This window comes from Botrytis deweyae, assembly GCF_014898535.1.
Source record: "Botrytis deweyae strain B1 chromosome Unknown BDEW_032, whole genome shotgun sequence".
Taxonomy (NCBI): domain Eukaryota; kingdom Fungi; phylum Ascomycota; class Leotiomycetes; order Helotiales; family Sclerotiniaceae; genus Botrytis; species Botrytis deweyae.
In genome coordinates, this window is record NW_024066239.1 from 260505 (window position 1) to 283819 (window position 23315).

The 23315-nt window shown below is 42.3% G+C and overlaps 7 protein-coding genes across 7 annotated transcripts; 4 read left to right on the forward strand and 3 right to left on the reverse strand.

Moving 5' to 3' along the window:
* Positions 1–916: 916 nt before the first annotated feature.
* EAE98_009987 (uncharacterized protein) lies at positions 917–2966 on the forward strand (the record flags this gene model as incomplete). The annotated part of the gene is made up of 3 exons (XM_038957608.1): positions 917–1672; positions 1752–2678; positions 2751–2966. 3 exons carry the CDS (start codon positions 917–919, stop codon positions 2964–2966), a joined length of 1899 nt encoding a protein of 632 aa, XP_038806071.1.
* A 543-nt stretch (positions 2967–3509) lies between these two features.
* EAE98_009988 (uncharacterized protein) lies at positions 3510–5960 on the reverse strand (the record flags this gene model as incomplete). The annotated part of the gene is made up of 3 exons (XM_038957609.1): positions 3510–4153; positions 4217–5767; positions 5822–5960. The coding sequence occupies 3 exons, from the start codon at positions 5958–5960 to the stop codon at positions 3510–3512; spliced, it is 2334 nt and encodes a 777-aa protein (XP_038806072.1).
* A 7685-nt stretch (positions 5961–13645) lies between these two features.
* On the reverse strand, positions 13646–14967 carry EAE98_009989 (uncharacterized protein; the record flags this gene model as incomplete). Its single annotated transcript, XM_038957610.1, has 2 exons — positions 13646–14001; positions 14781–14967. 2 exons carry the CDS (start codon positions 14965–14967, stop codon positions 13646–13648), a joined length of 543 nt encoding a protein of 180 aa, XP_038806073.1.
* Positions 14968–15665: 698 nt separating this feature from the next.
* Positions 15666–17132, forward strand: EAE98_009990 (uncharacterized protein; the record flags this gene model as incomplete). Its single annotated transcript, XM_038957611.1, has 4 exons — positions 15666–15756; positions 15806–15885; positions 16103–16318; positions 16371–17132. The coding sequence occupies 4 exons, from the start codon at positions 15666–15668 to the stop codon at positions 17130–17132; spliced, it is 1149 nt and encodes a 382-aa protein (XP_038806074.1).
* A 169-nt stretch (positions 17133–17301) lies between these two features.
* On the forward strand, positions 17302–17787 carry EAE98_009991 (uncharacterized protein; the record flags this gene model as incomplete). The annotated part of the gene is made up of 1 exon (XM_038957612.1): positions 17302–17787. One exon carries the CDS (start codon positions 17302–17304, stop codon positions 17785–17787), a length of 486 nt encoding a protein of 161 aa, XP_038806075.1.
* A 791-nt stretch (positions 17788–18578) lies between these two features.
* Positions 18579–19417, forward strand: EAE98_009992 (uncharacterized protein; the record flags this gene model as incomplete). Its single annotated transcript, XM_038957613.1, has 2 exons — positions 18579–18769; positions 18865–19417. The coding sequence occupies 2 exons, from the start codon at positions 18579–18581 to the stop codon at positions 19415–19417; spliced, it is 744 nt and encodes a 247-aa protein (XP_038806076.1).
* Positions 19418–19792: 375 nt separating this feature from the next.
* EAE98_009993 (uncharacterized protein) lies at positions 19793–21413 on the reverse strand (the record flags this gene model as incomplete). The annotated part of the gene is made up of 3 exons (XM_038957614.1): positions 19793–20289; positions 20346–21145; positions 21199–21413. The coding sequence occupies 3 exons, from the start codon at positions 21411–21413 to the stop codon at positions 19793–19795; spliced, it is 1512 nt and encodes a 503-aa protein (XP_038806077.1).
* Positions 21414–23315: the final 1902 nt, after the last annotated feature.

Consider the following 23315-nt stretch of genomic DNA (forward strand, 5'->3'; position numbering starts at 1 on the left):
TCCAACGGCGGAGGGTGGACGTAAACTATAACGGATATAGCACACTCTCCTTAACTCCTTAATTCGGGACCGAACCCTCGAAGTTCTGGTACAAAAAGTTCATTTTACATTCTTAACTCCGCCAAACGTCGGGACCGAATACTCAAAATTTCTAACTCCGGGCGTGATTCAAGCCAATAATGTAGTTGCAAGCAAACTTCCAATCCATAGCCAATTGTACAGATACATCGGACACCGAAATCACTACACCTCATCAGAAGAAAAACTGACAAGGAAAAACGTCCCAAATTGAAGAACTTATTGGGAACTCATCCACGGTGAATTAAACATCGGCACAGGATAAGCAGCGAAGTCCGATAGAAGCGCCCTTTTGAATGTCACTGACATAATAACTGGAGAAAAATGTGCTTATCTACCAATCAAACCCTCATTCCTTCAAAAACAAAAGAGATCTAGAATCTATGACGAGGGTCCACCATAATTCCATTTCTGAGGAGGATTCAGAGTGGAACTCCGCATTATTCTACCATCGGAGTAGTTTTGATGGCGGGTCGAATCGTGCTAACGACTAATAAATTGGTTGGTCTATTGCTATGTCTAACTAGCTAATGATTAGTCTATTAATGTTTGCAGATTGTTTACGAAGTATATAGTAATGATTGATGTGTCCTGCTTTCCATTTACGTCGTTTGACTCTGCAGGCACTGGATGGCGAAATAATCATAATCAATATACAACAACAGAATTCCCCTATTCTCGTCTCTTCTTTTACAACGCTTGATACATAGAAGTTTGACGAGAGTTAATATCAGATCATCGAATTGGCTAAGAGATTGGACGACACCAATAGAAGTTTACAAAAGTATCCGAGGACTTGGTTGGATACATAACATAGTACACGCACGACAGCGCCAAAATGGCAGGTGCTACTTCAACCGAGACGAATGCTGTTGATCGAACAGTTAATAAAGCACAAGAAATACCTACACAATCCCCTACCCATCAAGCCTCACCCGATTCCCGCGCATCGACCGTCGCAACTCCAGAAGATAGCGAAAAGGAAGTCATTGACTCCGAAAATCATACCTCAAATCAAAGTAGCGACGATGTTACCACCACTCCCAATGCTGCGGCTCCTCCTGGGCCCTCTCCCCAAGATCCAGAGGCTTCGCGCACGAAATTGCAAACGACTATTATCATGCTGTCACTCTGCGCATCGGTTTTCCTCGCCGCTCTCGATGTCTCGATTATTACCACTGCTCTCCCTACTATCTCCGAACATTTCCATTCAAACGCTGGATACACTTGGATCGGTTCCGCCTATTTATTGGCGAATGCGGCTTCTACACCTTCCTGGGGTAAATTTTCAGATATATGGGGACGGAAACCAATTTTATTAATAGCGGCTGGAGTATTCTTCATTGGGAGTTTATTGGCAGCAACGAGTGTCAGTATTGGGATGTTGATTGTGGCGCGAGCAATCCAGGGAATTGGCGGTGGAGGATTGATTATTTTGGTCAATATCTGCATTAGCGATTTGTTCAGCATGAGGAAGAGAGGTGCATACTTTGGATTAATTGGAATGACTTGGGCTTTTGCTAGTGCGATTGGTCCTCTGTTGGGAGGTGTATTTACCCAGAAAGTTAGTTGGAGATGGTGTTTTTATATTAATGTGAGTTTTGACACTGAATTTCAATGTTCTCCTGTGGTGGATTTTTCAAGGAATTCGAACACTAACTGGAAATGAACAGTTACCGATTACGGGAACAGTCGCAATCGCACTTTTCTTTTACCTCCATCTCGACAATCCAAAAACACCCGTTTGGGATGGATTAAAAGCCGTAGATTGGTTCGGAAGTTTACTAATTATCGGTGGTACACTTATGGTCCTCCTTGGCCTGGAATTCGGAGGTGTCACGAAACCATGGGACTCAGCTACGGTCATCTGTCTGATCATCTTCGGAATCGTTGTTGCCGGTCTTTTCGTGCTCAACGAATGGAAATTCGCGCGATATCCAGTTATGCCTCTTCGACTCTTCAAACATGCATCTAATGTCGCGGCTTTGGGCGTCTGTTTCTGTCATGGATTCGTCTTCATTTCAGCTTCTTACTATCTCCCGCTCTATTTCCAAGCTGTTCTTGGCGCTACCCCTCTACTTTCCGGTGTCTATTTACTACCATTCGCTCTCTCTCTATCTTTGACATCCGCGATAACTGGTGTGTTCATCAAGAAAACAGGCAAATACCTCCCACCCATTTATTTCGGTCTCGTGGTCATGACACTCGGATTCGGTCTATTCATCAATCTTCCTCGCAAGGCTACTTGGTCTAAAATCATCATTTACCAAATCGTCGCCGGTATTGGTGTAGGACCTAACTTCCAATCTCCACTTATCGCTCTACAAACCTTGGTCAAGAAAGCAGATATCGCGACCGCAACCGCCACATTTGGATTTACTAGAAATCTAAGCACAAGTATCAGTGTGGTGGTTGGAAGTGTAGTGTTTCAAAATGAAATGGAGAAACGGAGTGCGGAATTAGTTAAAGCGCTGGGAAGCAGTGTGGCATCGGAATTGAGTGGTGGAAGTGCGGGTGCCAGTGTGGACATTGTCAAAGGTTTACCAGCTCCCGGAAGAGAAGTTGCGAGGGATGCTTATTGGGGAAGTTTGAGGATTATGGTGAGTTATCTTTCGGGAGCCCTTCAACGAGAGGCTCCTATCGAGTAATGATAAATGCTAACTGCAATATAGTGGATCATATACGTAGCATTCGCAGCCCTGGGTTTGGCAATTAGTTTTGCTATTGGTCAACATGTGCTCAGTAAAGAACACGAGACCACGAAAGTGGGATTGGTAGAACAGGAGAAATTAAGACTCGAAGCTAAGCAGGCGAAGAAAGCGACAGATGTAGAGGCTGGAGTGCCGGTTGTACATGCAAATGGAGAGGGAGAGAAAGCTCTTTCTTGAGAAAACTGCAGGACAGAGATTCTTTTTTATGGGAAAGGTCGTTTATTGCATGGCGTGCGTGGACCTTGGCCTGCATTCTAGAGTTGGAATTTGCATTTTAGACTAAGGTTCGGATGATACCCATACGATATTGATGACGGAAATATGCGCTTTGGGACGGGTTGAATAATTGGGCATTTATGATTAATGGAAACGTATTATATACATATACTGTTAGAATTTTGTACATAATTATACATAGTCTCAACTATAGAGTCTTTCTCTTCGATTGATTGCATATCATTCTATGATCAACGCGCTCGCTCCAATTTTATGCAATATTTCTATAATCTTTGAAAGTCTATACCTGATAGACGATTGTATTAAAAATACCTAGAAACTAGTAACTCATCTAATAATAATAATAGTAATAATAATACAAGAATCTTCGTTTTGAATACAAATAAAACGAAAAGCAATTGAACTGGCAGCCCAATCCGGGTATCCTATCCTATCATAACCGTACCATAAAATCATTTCGCTTCAACTCCTCGCACAATTGAATTATACCTTTCCTCCCGAAACCCTTCCTCTCTCATCATCATCATCGAAATAGCTCCCTGACTTTTCATCCCCCTTTTGCATATCCGGTCTCAACTCACCACCTTTCTTCCCGCTCTGTCTCGAAAGTAAGCCCTCCATGCCCACCACTCCCCCCGCTAACCCCATTGGCCCTAAGAGGATGCCTCCCAGCACAATCCACACCACGATCGGCAATGCCTGCACGGCGCAGAAACTATAATTCGCCAGATCGACAAATCCGGAAAAGAGCACCAATACCGCGACGATCATGGTTGTAGCGAAGCTGAATTTGTAGAGGGTTTTCAGGCCGGGATTTTTGCGCTGGATGGCCGAGGCGGATGTGGCAAAGGTGAGGAATGTAGGGACGAGGAGGATCAGACCGATGATTCCGTGGGCGGAGAGCGATGCGGATGAAGAGCCTTTGATGACGAAACCGAGGATGACGGTGAGGATGATGAGGATGGGGGAGAGGATGTAGAGGAGGGCGGGGATGAAGGTGGTGAAGAGGGGCGATTTGAAGGCGGGGAATGGAGAGGGCAGCGAGGAGAGGGTGGTTACGCGCTTGGTGCTGTGTATTAAAATGTATGTTGGTGCGAGGATGAAGTATGTGAGGATTGCGAAAATGACTGAGAGGGGGTTAGTTTGGCTGTTTCTAAGATGATACTTGAAGTGGGGGAAAAATAACTTACTATGCAAAACAATCGATATGATTGCTCTCGTTATTGGCATACCATTAATTTGGATGTCCATTTTGGCGAGATTAATGGTATATGTGTTGCCCCCATTTTCGAGGATGAAGGTTTGATTATTCGTAATGTTTTTATTCATATTGAGCACGCTCCTCAATTTATTGATATCGATAGTTCCCGTTGTGAAGAGTCCGAAACCAATTGAAGCGAGTCCACCTACACCTGCACAGCCAATAGTGTCAATTCCCATCTGTAGAATAGGATCGAGAGTTGTAGCATTAAGAGCGTTGATGAAAGAATTGTTGCCCGAAGAGGAGCTCGATTCGCGACGTTGAATGATTGATATGCTGGAAGGTGGAATCATGGCGCGGCTTTGAAGAAGATGACGTTTGGCAGTCGATGACTTGGTGAGATTTGAGATGATTGATGGATTTGCGAGGACTTGCTTCACAAGTGTAGTACCCTGTGCACCTAGACCCAGTCCGAATCCCGTCGCTGCTCCACCAACTGAATCGTTAAACATCAGTGTTTGCATTGGAGGTGTAGACATTCCGGCCAGAGTATTTCCAGCTCCGTCAAGAAGTCCTACTGCGAAGCCTTGTGCTACCGCGGCGATGTTCAGATTGGCGAGGAAAGAAGGCGAAGAAGAGGAACCCGAAGTCATATCTGCTTCCGTTACACCCATACCCATAGCATTCGAAAGACCTCCTGATCCCATTAATGAAGTCATTAATTTCGACAATGTGCCATTTTGCAAAAAGCTGGATGTAAGTCCCATAGTAAAATCTTGCACGGCTCCAGCAGATCCATTGGGAGATGTTTCCATTGTAGCTGCATTTTGAAGTCCGAGACCAACAGTTGTGCCTTGCCCGAGACCAGTGCCGGCACTGGCGGCGAGTTGGCTTAGGGAACTTCCAAGAATAGTGCCATTTCCCTGTATCAAGTCGTTTATATTGACACCAGACATTGCTTTTGATAAAAGACTGGTAGTATTAATACCAGAAAGAAATGTTGATGTGAGACCCTGGCCTAGATTTCCAGCTGCGCCATTGATACCACTCGTGTTGAATGCAGCCTTCTGAGATGGTGCTGTAAAATTTAATGCTTGGGAAGCTCCACTTCCTAAGCCTTGTGCGAGAGCAAGAGCGGCTCCATTTAGTGTTCCAGCTCCTATCATCATAGTCATTGGATCATTGGCTGCTGCTTTTGCTGCTTTCATATCGGTGCCAGCTGGTGCGATTGAAATGGATCCGACCAAGCTCTTTGTAAGTCCGGAACCAAGATTTTGCGCTGCCAAGTTAAATCCGGTGGCATTCGTAGTTGGTACGGACGTATTCATCATTCCGGCAATAACACCCAGGGCGAGGCCATTTCCCAGAAATCCTGCAGGCACAGCAATGTCTGCTGCTAATCCACTAACAATCCCTGATATATTTCCGGAGAACAACTCTCCTATTGTCGATAAAGCGCCTCCACCCTTTCCTCCACCGATAAGTTTTCCAGCAGCACTGCTGATTGCCTCTAAAAAGCCTCGTTCTTCAATATAATTATCTGCTGTACCAGTTAGAATTAAAATCTTTCAGCATGGGATTGTTGCTGATGTACCATGTAATGCTCGACGATGTAGCGATGATTGTGGGAGGTGGTTGAGAGATGAAATTGTAAAGAGACATATTAAGAGAATTACAAAAGCCAATATCGGTCTCCATCGTCCAGCTTGGAGAAAGTTTGCAAGAGAAATCATTATGGAAGAAGTTTTTCACACAAATTGACGTATATTAAAAGATGGTTTGGATGTCTTCATTCTTTTAGGAGAACATGACAGCTGGAAGGAATATTAATATGTCCATCGATTATCAAATTATTCATATCAATCGTACACACTGTGAACATGACACAGGAACATAGATTCTCCTTGAAACTTGTCACCTGTCGTTCAAGCGATCCGCCAGGTAAGAAACAATAGATCGATAATAAATTGCAAACTCAAAACAAACGATGGGGTTACGGAAGACGCTGTTATCTCGATTAGGATTACTTCAGTGGCCAATATTGAAGATTTGGTAGCTAAACTAGGATTGTCTAAGGGTATGACTGCCTGATTGAGAGGTAAACGAATTGGGGAACAAAGAACCCTTGCGCGTCTGACTGTGATGGGTCCAATCTATTGAAACCGTGCCGCAAAGAAACGATGCGATGAGAGATGAAGTTTGACACCATTCGTTCTTGGGAATTCTCGAACAAATCAACAGATGTTCTTCAACCACAAGCTATTAAAAAAAGAAAGTCATCATTGGCCCAGAATAAAAATAAAGGTGATGTGAAACAAGCAACACTTGCGCACGATCTTCTTCGTCCGGGTGTTTAAGCTTCCAGAACGGTAGACGGAAAGACCAATGACGGATGTGAAATACTATCGCACGTCCCTTGCACCCTTGAAAGTATAACAATAAGTTATCAGATTCACTATGAAAATCTTATGATATCGGCAAAAGGGAATTGTAGAAGTAAAAGCTCTACATAGGAGTGGTTGGAGAGATGCAGACCTTGCCAACTGTAGGAATAGTCATCCCAAGTACTGATGCGATATGCGGTAGACGCACTTAAATCCCCAAGTGCGGAGAAGTAGTACATACCCAGTCAAGGTTCGAATTCTCTTACCTGAAGACATAGGCAGATATTGGAGTAATCAATCTGTAGTACCATGTAACAGCTGGATGGCTTAGTCAACTTATTTCATCCATTATATAAGATCTAGACACATGGAATCCCATTTAGAAGTCATTCTAATGTATGTGGTACTACCACTGTCATCCAGCCTTGTAGTACCAAGCTCATAGCCTACAACTCTGGAGAATCAGAAGTGCAACAAAACTCTCGAAGACTAGAACGATTAACCACTTAGGGATTGTCCGAGTCAAAATAGGGCGACCAAAATGGCGCTATAGAATGGACATTATTACCCAAGCCACTATATGAACAGGGCCAGATGTCCATTCCTTTTTTCAATGGCCATGTACAGTATACTTCGCAAAGATTTGGTGAGACTGGTTTCAGATTCCAAGATTTTGCCAAGTACTTTCTTCCTTACCAAATTCTTAGCTCGAATGGAATGATTAATAATCGGCATGTCAAAACCACTGAGAAAGAACCTTTGCGAGCATCGCTGTATCCCCTTACGAGTGATTTACCCCGCCTTGTCCACTTTACGTAGCCAGATTATGGATGCTCCATCCAACATCAATCATGTTGTACATCTCGTTTGATATTACTCCAGCACATCATACAGTTTAGAAATCAGAATCCGAAAGACTGCTTGCGGAATGAATGTCGAGCATGAAGTTCGCAAACAATATCAAACAAACACAGCTTCTTTCCAAAGTGTACAAGAAATGAACCTGCTGTGTGTAGTTTTTGGAGGCCTACCTCGCATCAAAATTCGTACGGGTGGTATCAGAGTATGAGTGTTTGCACACAAACAACATGTTCGAGAACCCTTGTGTGTTGTGTAACTCACCCAGGGAAACAAGAAAGATATATCAGAGATGTTGCCTTAATATCACTTGATGCTGTACCGCTCTTTTCCTTGTCTCCCCGGTCATCAACTGCCAATCATGGAGTTTCCCATGTAAGATTCACGACATTGTTCAAACGCGCATTGTGGTGTTGTACTTGGCTTGCTGCTAGCTGAAACATGTAAAAGCGGAGCCGGAAGCAAGCCCAAACTTCGGCTTTCTTAGCCAGTAACGAGATGCGATCATATAAACTTGCATCAACCCTATGATATCAATGAATAGGATGGATAACGAAATGATACTTTTGATGAGGTTGATGCTTGCTCGACATCAGCATTACGCGAACGTTGAAAGTAATCTTCAAAATGATCAATTCATGGGAGAAGGCCTGATTACATAACGAGTCTCATGACTTTTCTCAAGATCACGTTTCTTTTCTGTTCTTACGTTGCAACCTTTTATTCTTCAATTTGTTGCACATCTGAAAATACTGAGCGTGGTTTTCACGTTTTTGCCATGATATCGTCATCCATGTCTCCGTAGCTAGTCCACAGAATTCAGTCGATTCAGCTTTTCTATTCGTTCTCGGGATGGTCGGATATCCACCCTCATTCGGCTCTCGGACTTTCAAGCTATTGGACACCACCAAGGTCGATTATGATGTGCAACAAAAGGTACGATGTGCAACATGTGTTAGAATCTGGATTTGTAGAGAAAGTACGTGAACATGATTGGGTGATTGGTTAACGAGGTAGAAGATGGGGCGGAAGGGCGATGGCAAAGGGCGAAGGAAGGGCGAGAGGGCAAAGAAAAAGGGCACTTTGAAGATTAGAGGTGCAACAAATGTTTTGATAAAACTGGATTCGAGGTCGGAGCTCCGACGCCCTACATGTCATCCAATCATAGCTCCTACAGATATGTAAGCTTACAGCCCTACTCCAATCACAATCATCATTAAGATGTCTTGAGAGGTAGTGTTGCATATCTATACGTAAGATACATGATCTGATTGCATGGCAACAGATCTTGGTCATCGGATTGGACAGTGAGATTACTCAACCATTTGCACAAAAGGGCGTTGTAAGGGCGTTGTTCAATATGAAACTGGAGGCCCTTTTCTCTCGCCCTTTTTGCGATGTGCAACAAATTATGCAGAGTGAGGATCTTGATGATTACTATATCATGATTGGCTAATAGTTGATTCTACATGTGATGCTTATTTTCTAAAATGATCAAAATAATTAGAAGACTTTTGAAGCTCTAAAAGTTTCTCTTAATTCCATAGTCTTGATAAGATAGACATTACAATACAAGCCACCGTACACCTATAATAACTTCTATACAAGTGCTCTATAGTCAGGCCTTCACAGTCATCTTATTTCTTATTTGATACGAAGAAAGATCGAACAGATACAGAGATATATAAGGAGATAGACTATTCGGAAGAAAAAGAAAGAGGTCAAATTCGACCATCTTGTGAATACTGTGATAAATTAAATTGAATTTGAATTGAACCATCAAGTCTATTCAGAGTTTCTTCAAAAAAATTAGCATTTGAATTATCAGTTCTATGAATCAAAAAAGAACGATCGTTTTGTCAAGGGACTTCGTTAGCAGTCATCGCGACTTTTCCTTCCATATTCATCATCTGAGGAGAGAATTATCAGGTGGGATTTATTTGGTCACTGTGGATACAACAAAGGATTTATGGGCAGATAATATGGAACTTAGTGGAGAAGTTATGTACAAGAGGAGACATGCAATTTTCTTTCTAAGAGATTGATGGGTGTTGGAGTTGCGTCGAGATTGATGGGTGTTGGAGTTGCGTCGATTGAAGCGAAGGGGGGAGGAGGAGGGGCAGACACGCAGACTACCGATGAGACTTTTTGATCGGTAATAACAAGCGGGATAGAGGTGAGGATTGTAGGATTATTTGGGAGTAGATGGACATGATAAGCTTCGTGTGTAGTTTCATAGGGCTTATCCCGAGAGAATTAGACGTTCAAAAAAGACAGAAAATACAAATACCATCCATCTACTACTTAGATGTCTACAAGTACTCCAGAGCTAAATCCTCCTTCCCTTGAGGAAAAGCTCACAAAATTCATTACATAAGCCCTGACAAACCATCGGACATATCGGCCGTTAGTCTCCGCGACTTACTGTTCCAATGCGCAAAACATTGTGCAACCACAAAACAAAGGGGGTCTTGAGAAAAATCAAAAATATGATATCATCTCTCGGATTCAAACCGGTTTTACTTTGCGTAAACTCCCTACACAGGACTCGAACCTGTAGCCTCAAGATTAGGAGTCTTGCACGCTACCATTGCGCCAGCAGGGATATCATGTGATGTTGGTGGTCGCTCCTCAAACTAATTTATAAAGGGAATGTTGGGGCTGTGCTGGAAGCGAAGATCTTTAGGTGGGGTTTTCTACCACGGAAAAAATGAAAAACAATTCGAACAATGAGTATTGTAGTCTGAAATTTCGTATGAGAGTAGAGATTTAGTAGATGATTTGTTTACAAGAGTTAGATTTCGTAAAAATATTTGTGTTGAGGTTCAAAACCCGAGCATTAATAAATGTCAGATTCTTGGTACGACTGTCTCTCACAAAGCTAAATTGTAGGCGAGTTGGCGCCTGTATGCTTGTAAAGTCATTGTGAGTTGGGAGACAGACGCAGAGGGCAAATCTTTGTGCTTCCACTTCATTGTGTCTGGGAGTGGAAGTGCACATACAAAGGAGAGTGAGTCCTTTTGTAAACCCCATCCCTTCCAAGTCCCTATTGTAAGCACAGAATCTACTATAACAATCTGATTATGTCTAAGGTATAGCAAAGAGATTCTGTACTATATAGAGATTTCCGTCAAAAGCTTAACACGATGATTTCTCATAAGCTCTAAAACAAACGAAACATTACCCTGATGTTATACCAGCGTGTTTAATTGTCCGAATTGTAGACTAATAATGAAGATTACCAAATCCTCAAATCAATTAGAACATTCAAATCATTGGAGATATTGAATTTGATTTGAATACTGAATTATTTTAAGATTTCAAACTGTTTTTAGATACTCAAACCCTTACATTGGACTACAATCCAGACTATCATATGTACTGCGCAGCCATACTACAACTTTCCGTCAAAACCTCGGCACAATGATTGTCTCGCAGGGTTTCAATCACACTGACGATTGCTGACTACTCAACAGTAGAAAGGTGACCCAAAAAGGTAACCTTCATTCTCAGAATCAAACTGAGCCATGTAGAAGATACATCATGTTTTTGTGAACCTCTCTATAGGAATCGAACCAATATCTCCGGAATCAGAATCCGACGTGCTGACCATTACACCAAGTGAGGATTTACGGGTAATAACGTTGTGGGCGCGACGTTGTGTGTAAAAATATATAGAGATTGATTTTTTTCCTTCAATGGTGGTGGAGTTGGTGGAGAATAGTATCGTGAATCTTTTTGTCACGCAAGCGAAGTATTGGTCGAAACCCCTTTTCTCCACTTGTCCTTGCCTAGAAGAGAAGAAAGTTCCAAAAAAGTTGTCAAGGTACGTCTATTGATGACTAATACTAAGTTAGTGTACATATGCTATTCGTAGGCGAAAAAAGAGGCAGAATTTGATCATTTCTATAATATTTTTATAAGTCGATTATTTTTCTTGAATATTATATAAAATGATTTTTTTTAAATATTGTTTGAAAATTAATAATTTATATGAAATATTTGTGATTGATTTTTAATTCAATTAATTCAGAAGATTTCAATAATGATTTGAATAATCAAATCCCGCCTGTTTTTTCTTCTACGAATAGGTAGGACGAACTACTGGAGGACTGATGTACTGAAAATAGACCATGTTGACTGGATATCTCATTAGTAACTATCAACATTCAAATTCAGACCAATTAGCAGCAAAATTTAACCAGCCAGTCTTTACCATTCAAATGACAGATCATGCCACACGAGGAGGGAAGACTGAATCGCATTCACGTACGATGTAGATGTCAACTCTAAGATTACACCTAAAGGATCGATTAACCATCTAAATTACATTCGAACATTGAAAGCATCCGATTATCCAGTCGGGATTGGAAGATTCGAATGTGATATTCGCTCTTCTCACCCACATGCAAGACATGTAAGACTTACATATATGTATACATACCTATGAAGAGAAACTAGCCGTGATTGCAACATCAAGACCAAGCAAAGAAATTCAAAATTATCAAAGGCTCGAAATCACAATCTCATCGGATCACTGTGAGGAATACTTTGAATCATATCTTCCCTCAATACTGCCCTTTCGATCTATCTCTTTGAACATCACGAATGCGAACAATAAAAAGAAAAATATTCAAATCAAGCAACCATCTCACGATTTTAAACGAGCGTGCATTTATCGGTCTGTCTCTTGTCGGGCAAGACCAATACTCTAGATAAATCACTAAACGTGAATGTTCGAATTGCATTTCAACAATCAGGATAAACGAATGACCCAGCTAAACTCAAATATTCAAGGCGTTGGAAACTTTCAAATGAGATAAATGTTCATGAGAAATTGAATGTTCCAGGCGGATTCAGATGTCGAAATTCGCTCATCATCGAATGACAGCTGGACTTTAAACACCTGTACGGGTATCAAGTATTAAAGGCATAAATCTTCCATTTTGCTAGCTTCTTTGATATGTTCCATATAGACTGTAGAATGTATCTAGAAAATTACAACACTAATAGGTCTCAGAGCAAAGTTGAGACTGGATGACCTACTATACTACCATGTAACATCTCTATAGAGTTCTGTAGTTAGACTCAAAGATATCGAGCTCAGAACATGGATAGTAGTGAGAGTGAGACTGAAAGTTATCGTAAGTTTCTCCCTTCTTCCCACCACTTGCTATTATCCTGAAAGAGATATAAAAAAATATAGGCATGTACGGCAAATATTCTCCTCTTGATCCTATGTTATTTGGAAACATTTTCCAACGGTTAATTAATACAGGATTACCACGAAGTTTATTCCTGAGCGTGGACATATGCAGTATCTATATTCCTGTCATTATAGTATAGTTCCGGATAGACATCACATACATACATACTATTCAATAGATCTCTCTCACTCCAAAGATATCAGAGAGCGCACGTGATTCTCCCAGTCATATGCAAACCGTTGCTCGGCTGCAGTTTGCATGTTCGAGTCCTGTGTTAAATGCTACCTAGGTACCTACGCATACGTCTTTTTCATTTACCAAGGGACTTACTTCATCTTGGATTTGAATTGAGTGTTCAGGGCCCGTTATATTATCGTACGTCTTAAGGACATCAAGAGATCATGAGATTATTTTTTTATGATGCCTGACGAGCTCCTCGATGGCAGTTATGATCGTTTTTGTAGTTGGGAATGGAAAAGATATATTCAGGTGAATGTCGCTTGCTAATCTTCCGGGGCTGCTCCTTGATGATGGATGATTTCCAAAGTAAACGAATACAACGCACATTTTGTATCAGGATGGAAATGGCATGTATATGCTTACGTCAAAGGTAATAAAACCAAGAAATGTTCTTATACATCACGGCAAATAAATGCGTGATCGATCGCAAAGCATAAAGTTCATCTAATCTCTGGATTTGCTCCCACTTTGATTTATCATAAAACGTACTAAATCATCATCGGTCAACCACTCTCCAACCCACAAGTCAGAAATCATCTGTTCAAAAGAACACTTTATACCCAAGCCTTCCATATTCCACCCTACACTGAAAATGGCAAAACATCCACTACACTCTCAACTCCCCCATGACTTCTCAACCACAGTCTGTATCTTTTCCGCAGAATCAGCGCCATCGGGATTCGAGATCTCAGCAGAATACTCCGCGTCAGCTTTCGCCATGTCATCCTCTTACGCCATATGTGCAATCAAATGCGGCACAACGTTATGAAATCGCTTATTCATGCGGACTTGCATGAACGTATTCTCCACCACGAGCTTACGGGCCCGACTACTTCGTGTTTGACCAATTCGATAAATCCGTGCGAGTGCTTGGCCCTCTTGGGGATCGGAGAAGCTGGTGCCAGACATGATCTCGTCGGAGCAGTTGTGTTGAATGTTCAGGCCGTACGCCGATAGCTTCGTCGACATTGTCATCCCGAATGGTGCTTCCCTGCCGAGTTGAATCTGGGAAGCAGTTCTTGTCGGTTCACCTCGCTCAGACTGGGATGGTACGATTCGCAAGAACAACCGGTTGCCTTCGGGCACTATTGATCAACGTTAGCATCTTTCCTGTCTCTCTTCACGCCCCCTTCTTCAGAAGCTGCGTAACATTTCAATGAAAAATTGAGGGATTGGAAAGTCCGTCCACACGATAATGATTCTCTTCATCACAAACACCACATCTGCAAGCAAGAACGCGATCCGCTTCACAATTGTCGATTCCTCGCACATCACCGCGAATAGTTCGGTGTTGGTCGATTTCTCAATTGGTATGGCACCACTCCATTTATACTTAGTGTTAAGTTCCATGGTTTGAAGTATGCTTGCCTTATCATAGACCATTTCCTTGATTTTGAAGGATTTGGGTGACGACTAGTTGACAGATACATTTTCCGTCTGTCAGATGGTGAGAATGATTCGGGAGTTTCCTTGGGATTTTTGTATTGATGCGTGCTATTCGTAGTCAGTAGATATTCACATCTGCAAATATTCTTCAAATAGTCTGTCAAGTAATACACACCTTTTCAATTTATTCAAAGCTGCAGAAAAAGGTTCTCCAAGAAATGAATTGAAGTACTCTGAACTGTTGTGTAAGAATATAAAAAAGAGAAAGGTGATAGATCGATTGAAATCTTGGTTATACTAGGTAGGTATTATTCGCCGACAAGTCGTCCTAGCAAAACTGAACGAAAATTCTGAAAGATTCACTTGAGGTCGTAGAATTTCTACATATATCCATCTATGTCTCGGTTTTCAACTCGAAAAGCTGGAAGGTGAATATTAATTAATAAACCTGCTATCGCTAACTATCTCTGTACTTTACTTTCCGTATCTCTCAAGTCCCAACCACCTTCCTCTTTCGACTCTCTCCTCTCCTCTTCCATCCAACTTTCCAACTTTCCAACTTTCCAAATCTCCAAATCTCCAAATCTCCAAATCTCCAAATCTCCAAATCTCCAAATCTCCGAATCTCCGAATCTCCTCAAGCTCAAGCTCCGAGCAACTTGCATTTCGAAGCAAAAGCCATCTCCAACACGGAAACCAAACACCGTTTGTTCCTAAAAAGATACTCGATCTTTCCTGCAAGTTTAAGTTACTTTGAAAATGTCATTACCATCATCCAACTACTTTTTCGGAATTGCAAGATCGACAACCCAGACCGTTTCGCCTTCACATATGGGACCAGTCACAACGACTACGTATTGAAGGCTGAGGAAGAAGGGTCGCAGAGATCGAACCTCCGTATAGTTACTGGCTGCAGAAAAGTTAGAAGACACAAAGGGAGATCAACAGTGTCACATTAAAAAACACCAATCCAAAGTCCAACAAATTACCCACGGCTGTCTTGAAATACATTCAACAAAATGGAAGAATTCAACCTGTCCAATTATGACCTCAATAATGTCAACGATGTGGCGAAGATGGAAGGCCTTATTCTACAAATGATGGATAACGTACGAAACGATGAGATATCGGCTGAAGTGCTCGATGAATTCACCAGTTTCCTTCATGACGAGAAGGTTCGGGATATTGCGAAGACGTTGATCCCAGAAACACATATTCAATCAATATCTTCAGATCCGTCTATGACTATGCAGAAGATTGTTCAGGCTTTGGGAGCTTACAAAGAACATACCGAAGCGAAGAATCACATGGCGGATACCAAAACAAACTACTAACGGCTCGACTTGGGTTCTCTCTTGTGCGGATGCTTTACCCATTGAAGGAGCTCCAAGAAATTACTCCATCGCAGATGCAACAATTGGAAGTTATCATCAAAGGGGTAGAGACCATTATGAGTAAGTGTGTTGATCCCTTTGTCTTAGCTTACTTACTGAAAAATTACAGATCCAAACATTTCCGAAGAAAGTCCAAACGAAATGAAACACCCAGAAATTACTCAAGAGGATACAGCGGAACCTACAGTGGTAGCAAATTCGCTATAACTGACTTCAAAAATATTAGAAGTATTATGAAATTGGATGTGTTGTGGCTTGAAAGTAAAGATGCTATCAAAGCATTGAAGACTACCTAGTATCAACGCTCGTTTAGGTGAATATACTGTTGAAGGGGAGGATCTAAACAGTATAATTGGAAACAAAATTTAAGGAATATCATTTGAAGAAAACCGGGAATGCATTACAGCAGGAAAACCTTACCACGGAGTGTTTGTCAGGTATTCTACAGCAATGGGGGAAAGAGGCTGGTTTACCAGTAAGCCTTGGTGTAGTCGACACCAAAAGAAAGCAAGTTTACCTTATCGACTCAACTACTCCATCCACAATCATCTGGATGCAAAATTCTGGAGAGGGGAAGTGGAATGGCTTCGGCCGACAGCGTAAAGGGCTTGGAGATTCTAAGGTATTTGAAACATTGTTTTCGGAAATGCTGTTTAACTAATAGATGGAATTAGGGCATAAAAGTCGACATACATTCCCACAATTCCCCAAATTTTTACGACATCACTGATCAAGAATCGATTAAGGAAAAATTTCGAATACTTATTGCAGATGATGATATAACTCTGTTTACCGACTATGTCCAGTACCTGACAGTGCGCGCAGACGCTGATGAAGAATTGAAACTTCTTCTTGGAAAATGGATACAGGGAGAAGTTATGCAGCCGGCAGATATCGGTAATCTGACAGCTCGTCACTGGTTCAACGATTGGTTATGCAATTATAAGCGGAGGGATGCTTCCGATATGTCAGCTGGAGACGAAATAGCTGCAATGGAGATACCAGAGACACAAGTGACAGAGGCTAGTGATAGCATGCACAAGCATATAGGAGCAGCGTCAAACTATCCAAAGTTATCGAACGTTCTCAACCGAACACCCAAGAGGAAAGCGAAAGATGTCTCCTCCATGGGCACAACATCTTCGAGTAGAGTGGGAGCAGCAAAGACACCAAGGTTGCAAGTCGATACCAGGGAGAATAGCGTTGGAGGCGGCGCAGAAGATTCTCTCTCGAACGCAGAGTCCGGAGAGTCTAAGGAAATACCAGAATCGGTCAATTCTCAGAATACAGGAGAGTTGATTGATTCTACTGCACCCGGTCCAAGATTGGAGATACCAGATAGCGAAGAAGCGCTCCTTGAAGCAAAGCTATCCATGATACGATCAATATTCTGTCGACCAAAAGACAATAGAGAGGGAAGAAAAGAGAAGACATGACGGGAAGGATTATGTGGTGAGAGGGCTACTATGATGCAACTAACTGATCATGTATACTGACTAAGCCTTGTGAGCAGTTGAACCGAGAGACTGAACAGATTGGCAATGGTGGAAGGATCAAGGGAAAGGCTGTCAAAGTCAAGACTTGGCACCGAACGCAAAGAAAAAGATGAGCGTGGAACAAGTTGCGCAATCTGGCCATTTGCGCAAAAAGAGCGTAAGTGATAATTGCCCTGGGTCACCTGCAATTGAAGAATCGCTTACCCTATTCAAGAGATCAGAAAGTACTACCAACGATGTCTCTGAGACTGTCGCACAGCTGCCAGTTATGCAGCTGCCTCCTAATACTAGAGGCGTTTCGTGCCATTATTCCGGAGGATGGGAGCATGAGCATGGACAGATGGCAGACTTACGGACAATGAATTTCAGACCAGCACAAAGCGTTATGCCCGACTTGACGGCCAAAGGTCAACAAAAAGTGTTGATCAAATTTGTCGACGATCCGGTGGTAGTGGAGGGGATGAGGATTGAGGAAAGTGGGGGATTGATCGTGTGGCGCTCTTGGGAACCAAAACACATCTTTGTTGATGACAATGGTGATAGGATGGACGTTATCTTCAAGAGAGATATGATAAGTTGGGTCAGAAATGTTTGAAGGCAGAGAAACTGTGCATTGGGAGGATATACACAATAGTTGATCATACAAAATTACACTAGTTTAAAATAACAATTATATTTTTTGCAAAATCCACTCACTAGCTGGATGTTCCTAGAACTAGTGTACACTCAGAAGACAAGGCTGCCAAGTAGTGGGTAATATTGTGTATTGGTCTAAAAGAGGTAATGGGGGGATGATCTCTTATATATCCACTTGTAATCTATATACGGCAAGTGCACCCCCTTCATCTCCACCTTCCTTCTCACTCTATACGACCTCTACACTCTCCAGTTTCCATTATTATAGAGTTTCTACAAGGGGTAAACGCTGTCGACGTAGTTTCTAGTGTAGTGTCTAACATTTAACCCTGAAGGAAATCTAGAAGTATGGACTGGAACAAAAGATATCAAAACGATGGCCCAAAAGAGTTGCGTCTTCCTGATCGCCCGTTAGCGGCTGTCATCTTACTTTTCCGTAACATGAGACCGTATGTTATTCGGAGAGAAGACTTTGTTCAAAGATGTTGGAAGGAAGGAAAGATGGATGCCAGATCGCGAATCACCCTCAAAACGACCCCAGCAAATTCAGCTTGGCTTGATGGCTGTTTGGCTCCCGATATGATCACAGTTCAATCAACTCTCGCAAGTATGTGCAGACGGTCACTTCTCGGCTCATTCACTCCGTCCAGCGCAGTTTCCGCTGCGACTAGTTTCAAAGAGAAAGACATTTGAGTTATACATCGGCTTGCACACTACTCAGCAACAGGCTTTCAAAGACATACAATCACCATGACTAGAGATGGGGAATCTCACGAATGGTCACTGTGGGCAGTATTCTATCCAGATTTGTTCCTGAAGGACGAGGTCGGATTGAAATACTTAAGAATGACAACCGAAGATTGCCGGGAATTTCAACGCCAGTCCCAGGAATTGAAATCCACTTCAGACGACTCCAATATTTGGTTTGATCTTGCGGAGCCGTGCGACAAACATGACAAGTCTAACAGCCAAAAGCTTTTTTGTCTTTTTACCATCGTCCATATACATTCTGGATTGGTTATGATCCGGGGGACAGTTGTGGACCCGCTACTGCTCATCCGCCGCAAGGTATTCGAAACATACAGGAATACTTGCGTGTTGCTAGAAACGATATATCGCATGCCTGCCTTGGTGGCCCCTTCCACTTCACCGATCGCTCCCTTTTCGAAACATTTGATGAAAATATTGATCGGGCCATTCTCTGTTTAAGGGATTACGAACAATTAATCGAAGAAAGAGTCAATTTGTGGCGAACTCTACCCGGGTACGACGAGTGGATTGAGGGAGGATTAGCTGGCCACCGCAAATGGTTAGAGAACCTCGAGGGGTCTAAGCCGAAGGAATGTTTACATGACGCATGGCAACTTGAGACTGAGACAAACGACCCGATTACCCAGGCAGGAGATATGACACTTTGGAAGGATGGAGGAAATGGCGTAATGAATTGGGAAAGCGAGCCTGTCTTTGGACTGCAGGCATGGGGTTCGGATGGAATTCTCGAACCTATTGAGGAAGCGGGTGAGAGTTTGGATGAGACTGTAGTCGAGCACATCGATTTTGACGGTGCAGAAAAAGGACAACAATCTTGATGTAGCAAGTGTTGGGGGGGGCGGGTGGAGGGGAGTTATGCACGCCGAGGACACCACAGATGACCAGCAAGGTATCAATGAGACTTATAGATTTATATAGGCAGCGCTATGGTTGAATTTTGATTTTCTCACAGACTCTGAGACATTGATTATGTTGGAATATTTGCTCCAGGTCTTGCGATCTCGAGTCTTGCCCCAAATAATGAAACTTTGACAAAATAATACAAGGCAATCTGTGTATTATTCCATGATATATATTCTTCTATGCACCTTTATACCCACATATCAACATTAAAATTCCAAACATCCATCTTTTCTACTTCAGGCAGATCCCGACATCCATCATCCGAAATCCAATCTAGTCATAAATCATAATCAATCATCCCTCGTATACGCAGAGCACTGTCTCCACTTCTCACCATACCTCATAACCAACCAAGGCACCGGCGCCACCACCAAACACACACCTGAAACAATCATAAATCCCCATCCGTATCCCAACTGATCAGTCAACGGACCAACCACCAACGGTAAAAATGTACTCATCAAACATCTTGTAATGAGGACCGCCGTCAAAGCACTTGCCGAATACAATCCAAATGCATCCACCACATAAGCCATTAGTGGAACCATACCCGTTAAGATAGCGAAGCCCTGGAGACCGACTAGAAAGAGAAGCAATGCAGCGGGCCAGCCCTTTGCGGCGGTCCATCCAAAAAGCGCGATGGAGATGGGGAGAATGCAACCGCTGATGATAGTGAGAGGCATGCGGAATTCTGGATGCGATTGATTGTTATTCTTGGTTCGGAGATAGATGTATATGCGATCTATCAGCATGTTACAAAGGAAGACGGCAAAGGTTGATCCAACGCCTAATTATGTTAGTCAGATGTATGAGATTCGCTGGAAGGGATAGCGTGGAGCTTACTAAAAGCAATGAAAGAAGAACCAATTGTCGTGGGAGCAAATCCATAGACATTCTTCAGAACTTCCGGTAAAGTTGTCGACATGATGTAATAAAATGTAAAAACAATTGCACCATAGAAGGACAAAATTTGCAGCACGAAAGATCCCCCGAATACTGCTGCAGGTCTTTTGATAGCCTTCCATATAGCAAGCGCTGTATGTTCACACTCTTCTTCCACCACAACTTTGAGTGCCAGACCATCCTCATTCTTTTGCTTTTTCAATCTTGCAATTCTTCGTTGTAGAATACGAATTTTATACGTTTCCCGAAAGAGAAGAATAAAACAAAGCTCGCAAACACCAGCCATACCCGCCGCGAACCAGAGAACATTTCTCCATCCGATCGATTGGGCAATTGCTCCGGTAATAGCAGGTCCAATAGCACCACCCAAAAGTGGTGCAAGCATGAGTGTTGCCACAGCTGAACCTCTTTGGTCAGGTGGTAACATATCGCCAATAACAGCCGGATTCAGAACATTCGAAGCCACCGCACAACCCGTCATGAATCTCGACAGGATGAACAAATGCGACGTTTGGCTACACGCAGCCACGACGGTCCACACGATAAACAAAACATTCGCCACGCTAAACACGGCCGCTCGACCGTACACTTCGGAAAGCGGGGCAATGAGCAACGGACCAGCGGCTTCTCCGAGTTCCCATATCGTAACCAGAAGAACGGATGCAGATTTTGATTCTCGATTCTCGAGATCGAGGACAATTTGTCGGGCAATGGGGACGACGCCGATACAGGTGAATGTTCTGATGGATTGTTAGATCTTGAGTTTGGGTTGAAGGTGGGATGAGATGCGTACACTGTGAAAGCCAAAAAAGCTAAAAGCAAAATCACTCCATTATGATAAGCCTTTGGCCATTCCAATGGATTTTCCGGGTCTCCATTGGGATTGAAATCGACTCTATGATCGAAAACTTCATCATTTGGAACATTGACATCCGGTATGTATGGAAATTGCCCAGCTGCGGTTGTAGGCGGTGGTACCGGTGCGAGCAATGGCTGGGTCTCGTCCATCAGTCGGTGTAGGATTGTGTACGAAGAAAACGAATAAGAGATAGTTCGTAGGTATGTCTAAAAGATTGAAATGCTCGAAACCTCTTTCTCCTACTTATATACTCCAAGATTTCAAGAGATATATTTATAATCTAAATTCAATACCGGTATGTCGTCCCGAAAAGCAAAAGGCGGTGCTGACAGCGAATAATCATTAGCAATCTGACCGCTTATCAAATTTCTCCATACATTTCTCTAAAGGCGTCGACCTGCCAAATTAGTCGATAGTAAGTGGAATTATTGGTGGATCCAGCCACTTATTCTCTAGCCACAATTATATAAAACCAAGGGACTCGGCTGATTGCTCTTCTCTCACATAGTCAGTCTGGAGTATCAAATAACTTCATGAATATTATATTCGTGAAGTACTATCACTATACTTTCATCATTGTCAATCGTCCTTCAATTATCAAGCGGGACAAATCTTGTTAAGGATTACAACCGTGTCTAATCTTCATTTTCTAGAGAACCTAGAAGGGTTACAAATAAACTTCAAATCGACCTGAGAATACTTCATTAAGCTGTTCTTCAGCCCCAGGTCTCGGTATAGTAAGTATCAACTGTTCAAATACCGACTTCTTGTTTGCTATCAATCGTGGCAGCAGAGCCATAAGCTTTATCGTATCAGATGTCAATGCGTTGCGTTGCAGGGTGATAATACGAAGGATCATGAATATACGCAGCAGTATCACTAGTGTGTACTTGCCAGTGACAGATATCAAGAGTTCATACAATCAAAAGAAGGATTCACATACATTTACCAGTATCCCTCCGCATTTATCCTACATGCTTTTCGTTCTCCTCCAGCTCGTCTCGCCTTGCACCGGTAAGCGTATATGGCGGGTATGGAGTATCGTATCTATGTGGGTCTAAGTGGATCGATTGTTCAAGTGAGTGGATTCAGGAACATTTCCAACAGTCAATAATAAGAAAGTTTCTTTGAAGATTTTATAGATTAAGAGTCATATTATTGAATCGCAACTAGACGTATAGGTTATATAAGCGAAGGTATGGGAGAGTAAACTTTCTAGCGTCTATCAACAACCCTCTCGATTAATGGCTTGAAAACATTGTTAATTTGTTCAGCGTAAGTACTGCTTGACAGAGAAGCAGAAGTTCAAAACTCTGTTATTGAAACTGTAATGTTGGAGCAAGTGTAAAAGTCGAAATCACAAAGTCCTGCTCTATTGTCGATAATTCTCTCCCGATGTGGATACACGGCGTTAAGAAATTGTCTGGTGTCAAAAAATCCCTCAATTTGCCTACAACAACTAAGTCACATCACCAATGATCAACATCACGTAAAAAAAGATATAGTCACCCCATCTAAGGAAAGATCAAAAACAATCACAAAAGAAAATCGCCCGATGAGAGGCTCGAACTCCTGATGAGTGTCACGTGTGGCTGGAGATGAAGGGGGAAATTAGCAAAAATCTGCAAAAAAAACATTGTAAACGCCCGATGAGAGGCTCGAACTCTCAACCTTGGGCTTTCATATGATAGAATCTATCTTAAAAGGCCCACGCGCTAACCAATTGTGCCAACCGGGCCGGTGTTTGCTCTGTTTGTTCATGTCAAATCTGGCTTAGATTAGACTATATACAAGTCCGCATTGTTTTCCACTCTCGGTACACCCGCTTGTCGCTTATCATTCCGAGCACCACCAGTGGGTGCACGGACCCATTGCGACACGTGACTTCTGAAAATATTTTTAAAATAAATAGTTTCAAATACAAATAATTAATTCAATTTCGAAATTTTGTTTAATAAAAAATAAATCAAGTATAAGGTTATATTCATTAATAGAGAATTATATCGAATATATATATAAGGGCGCACGTACTCTCTGAGCACGTGACTCGG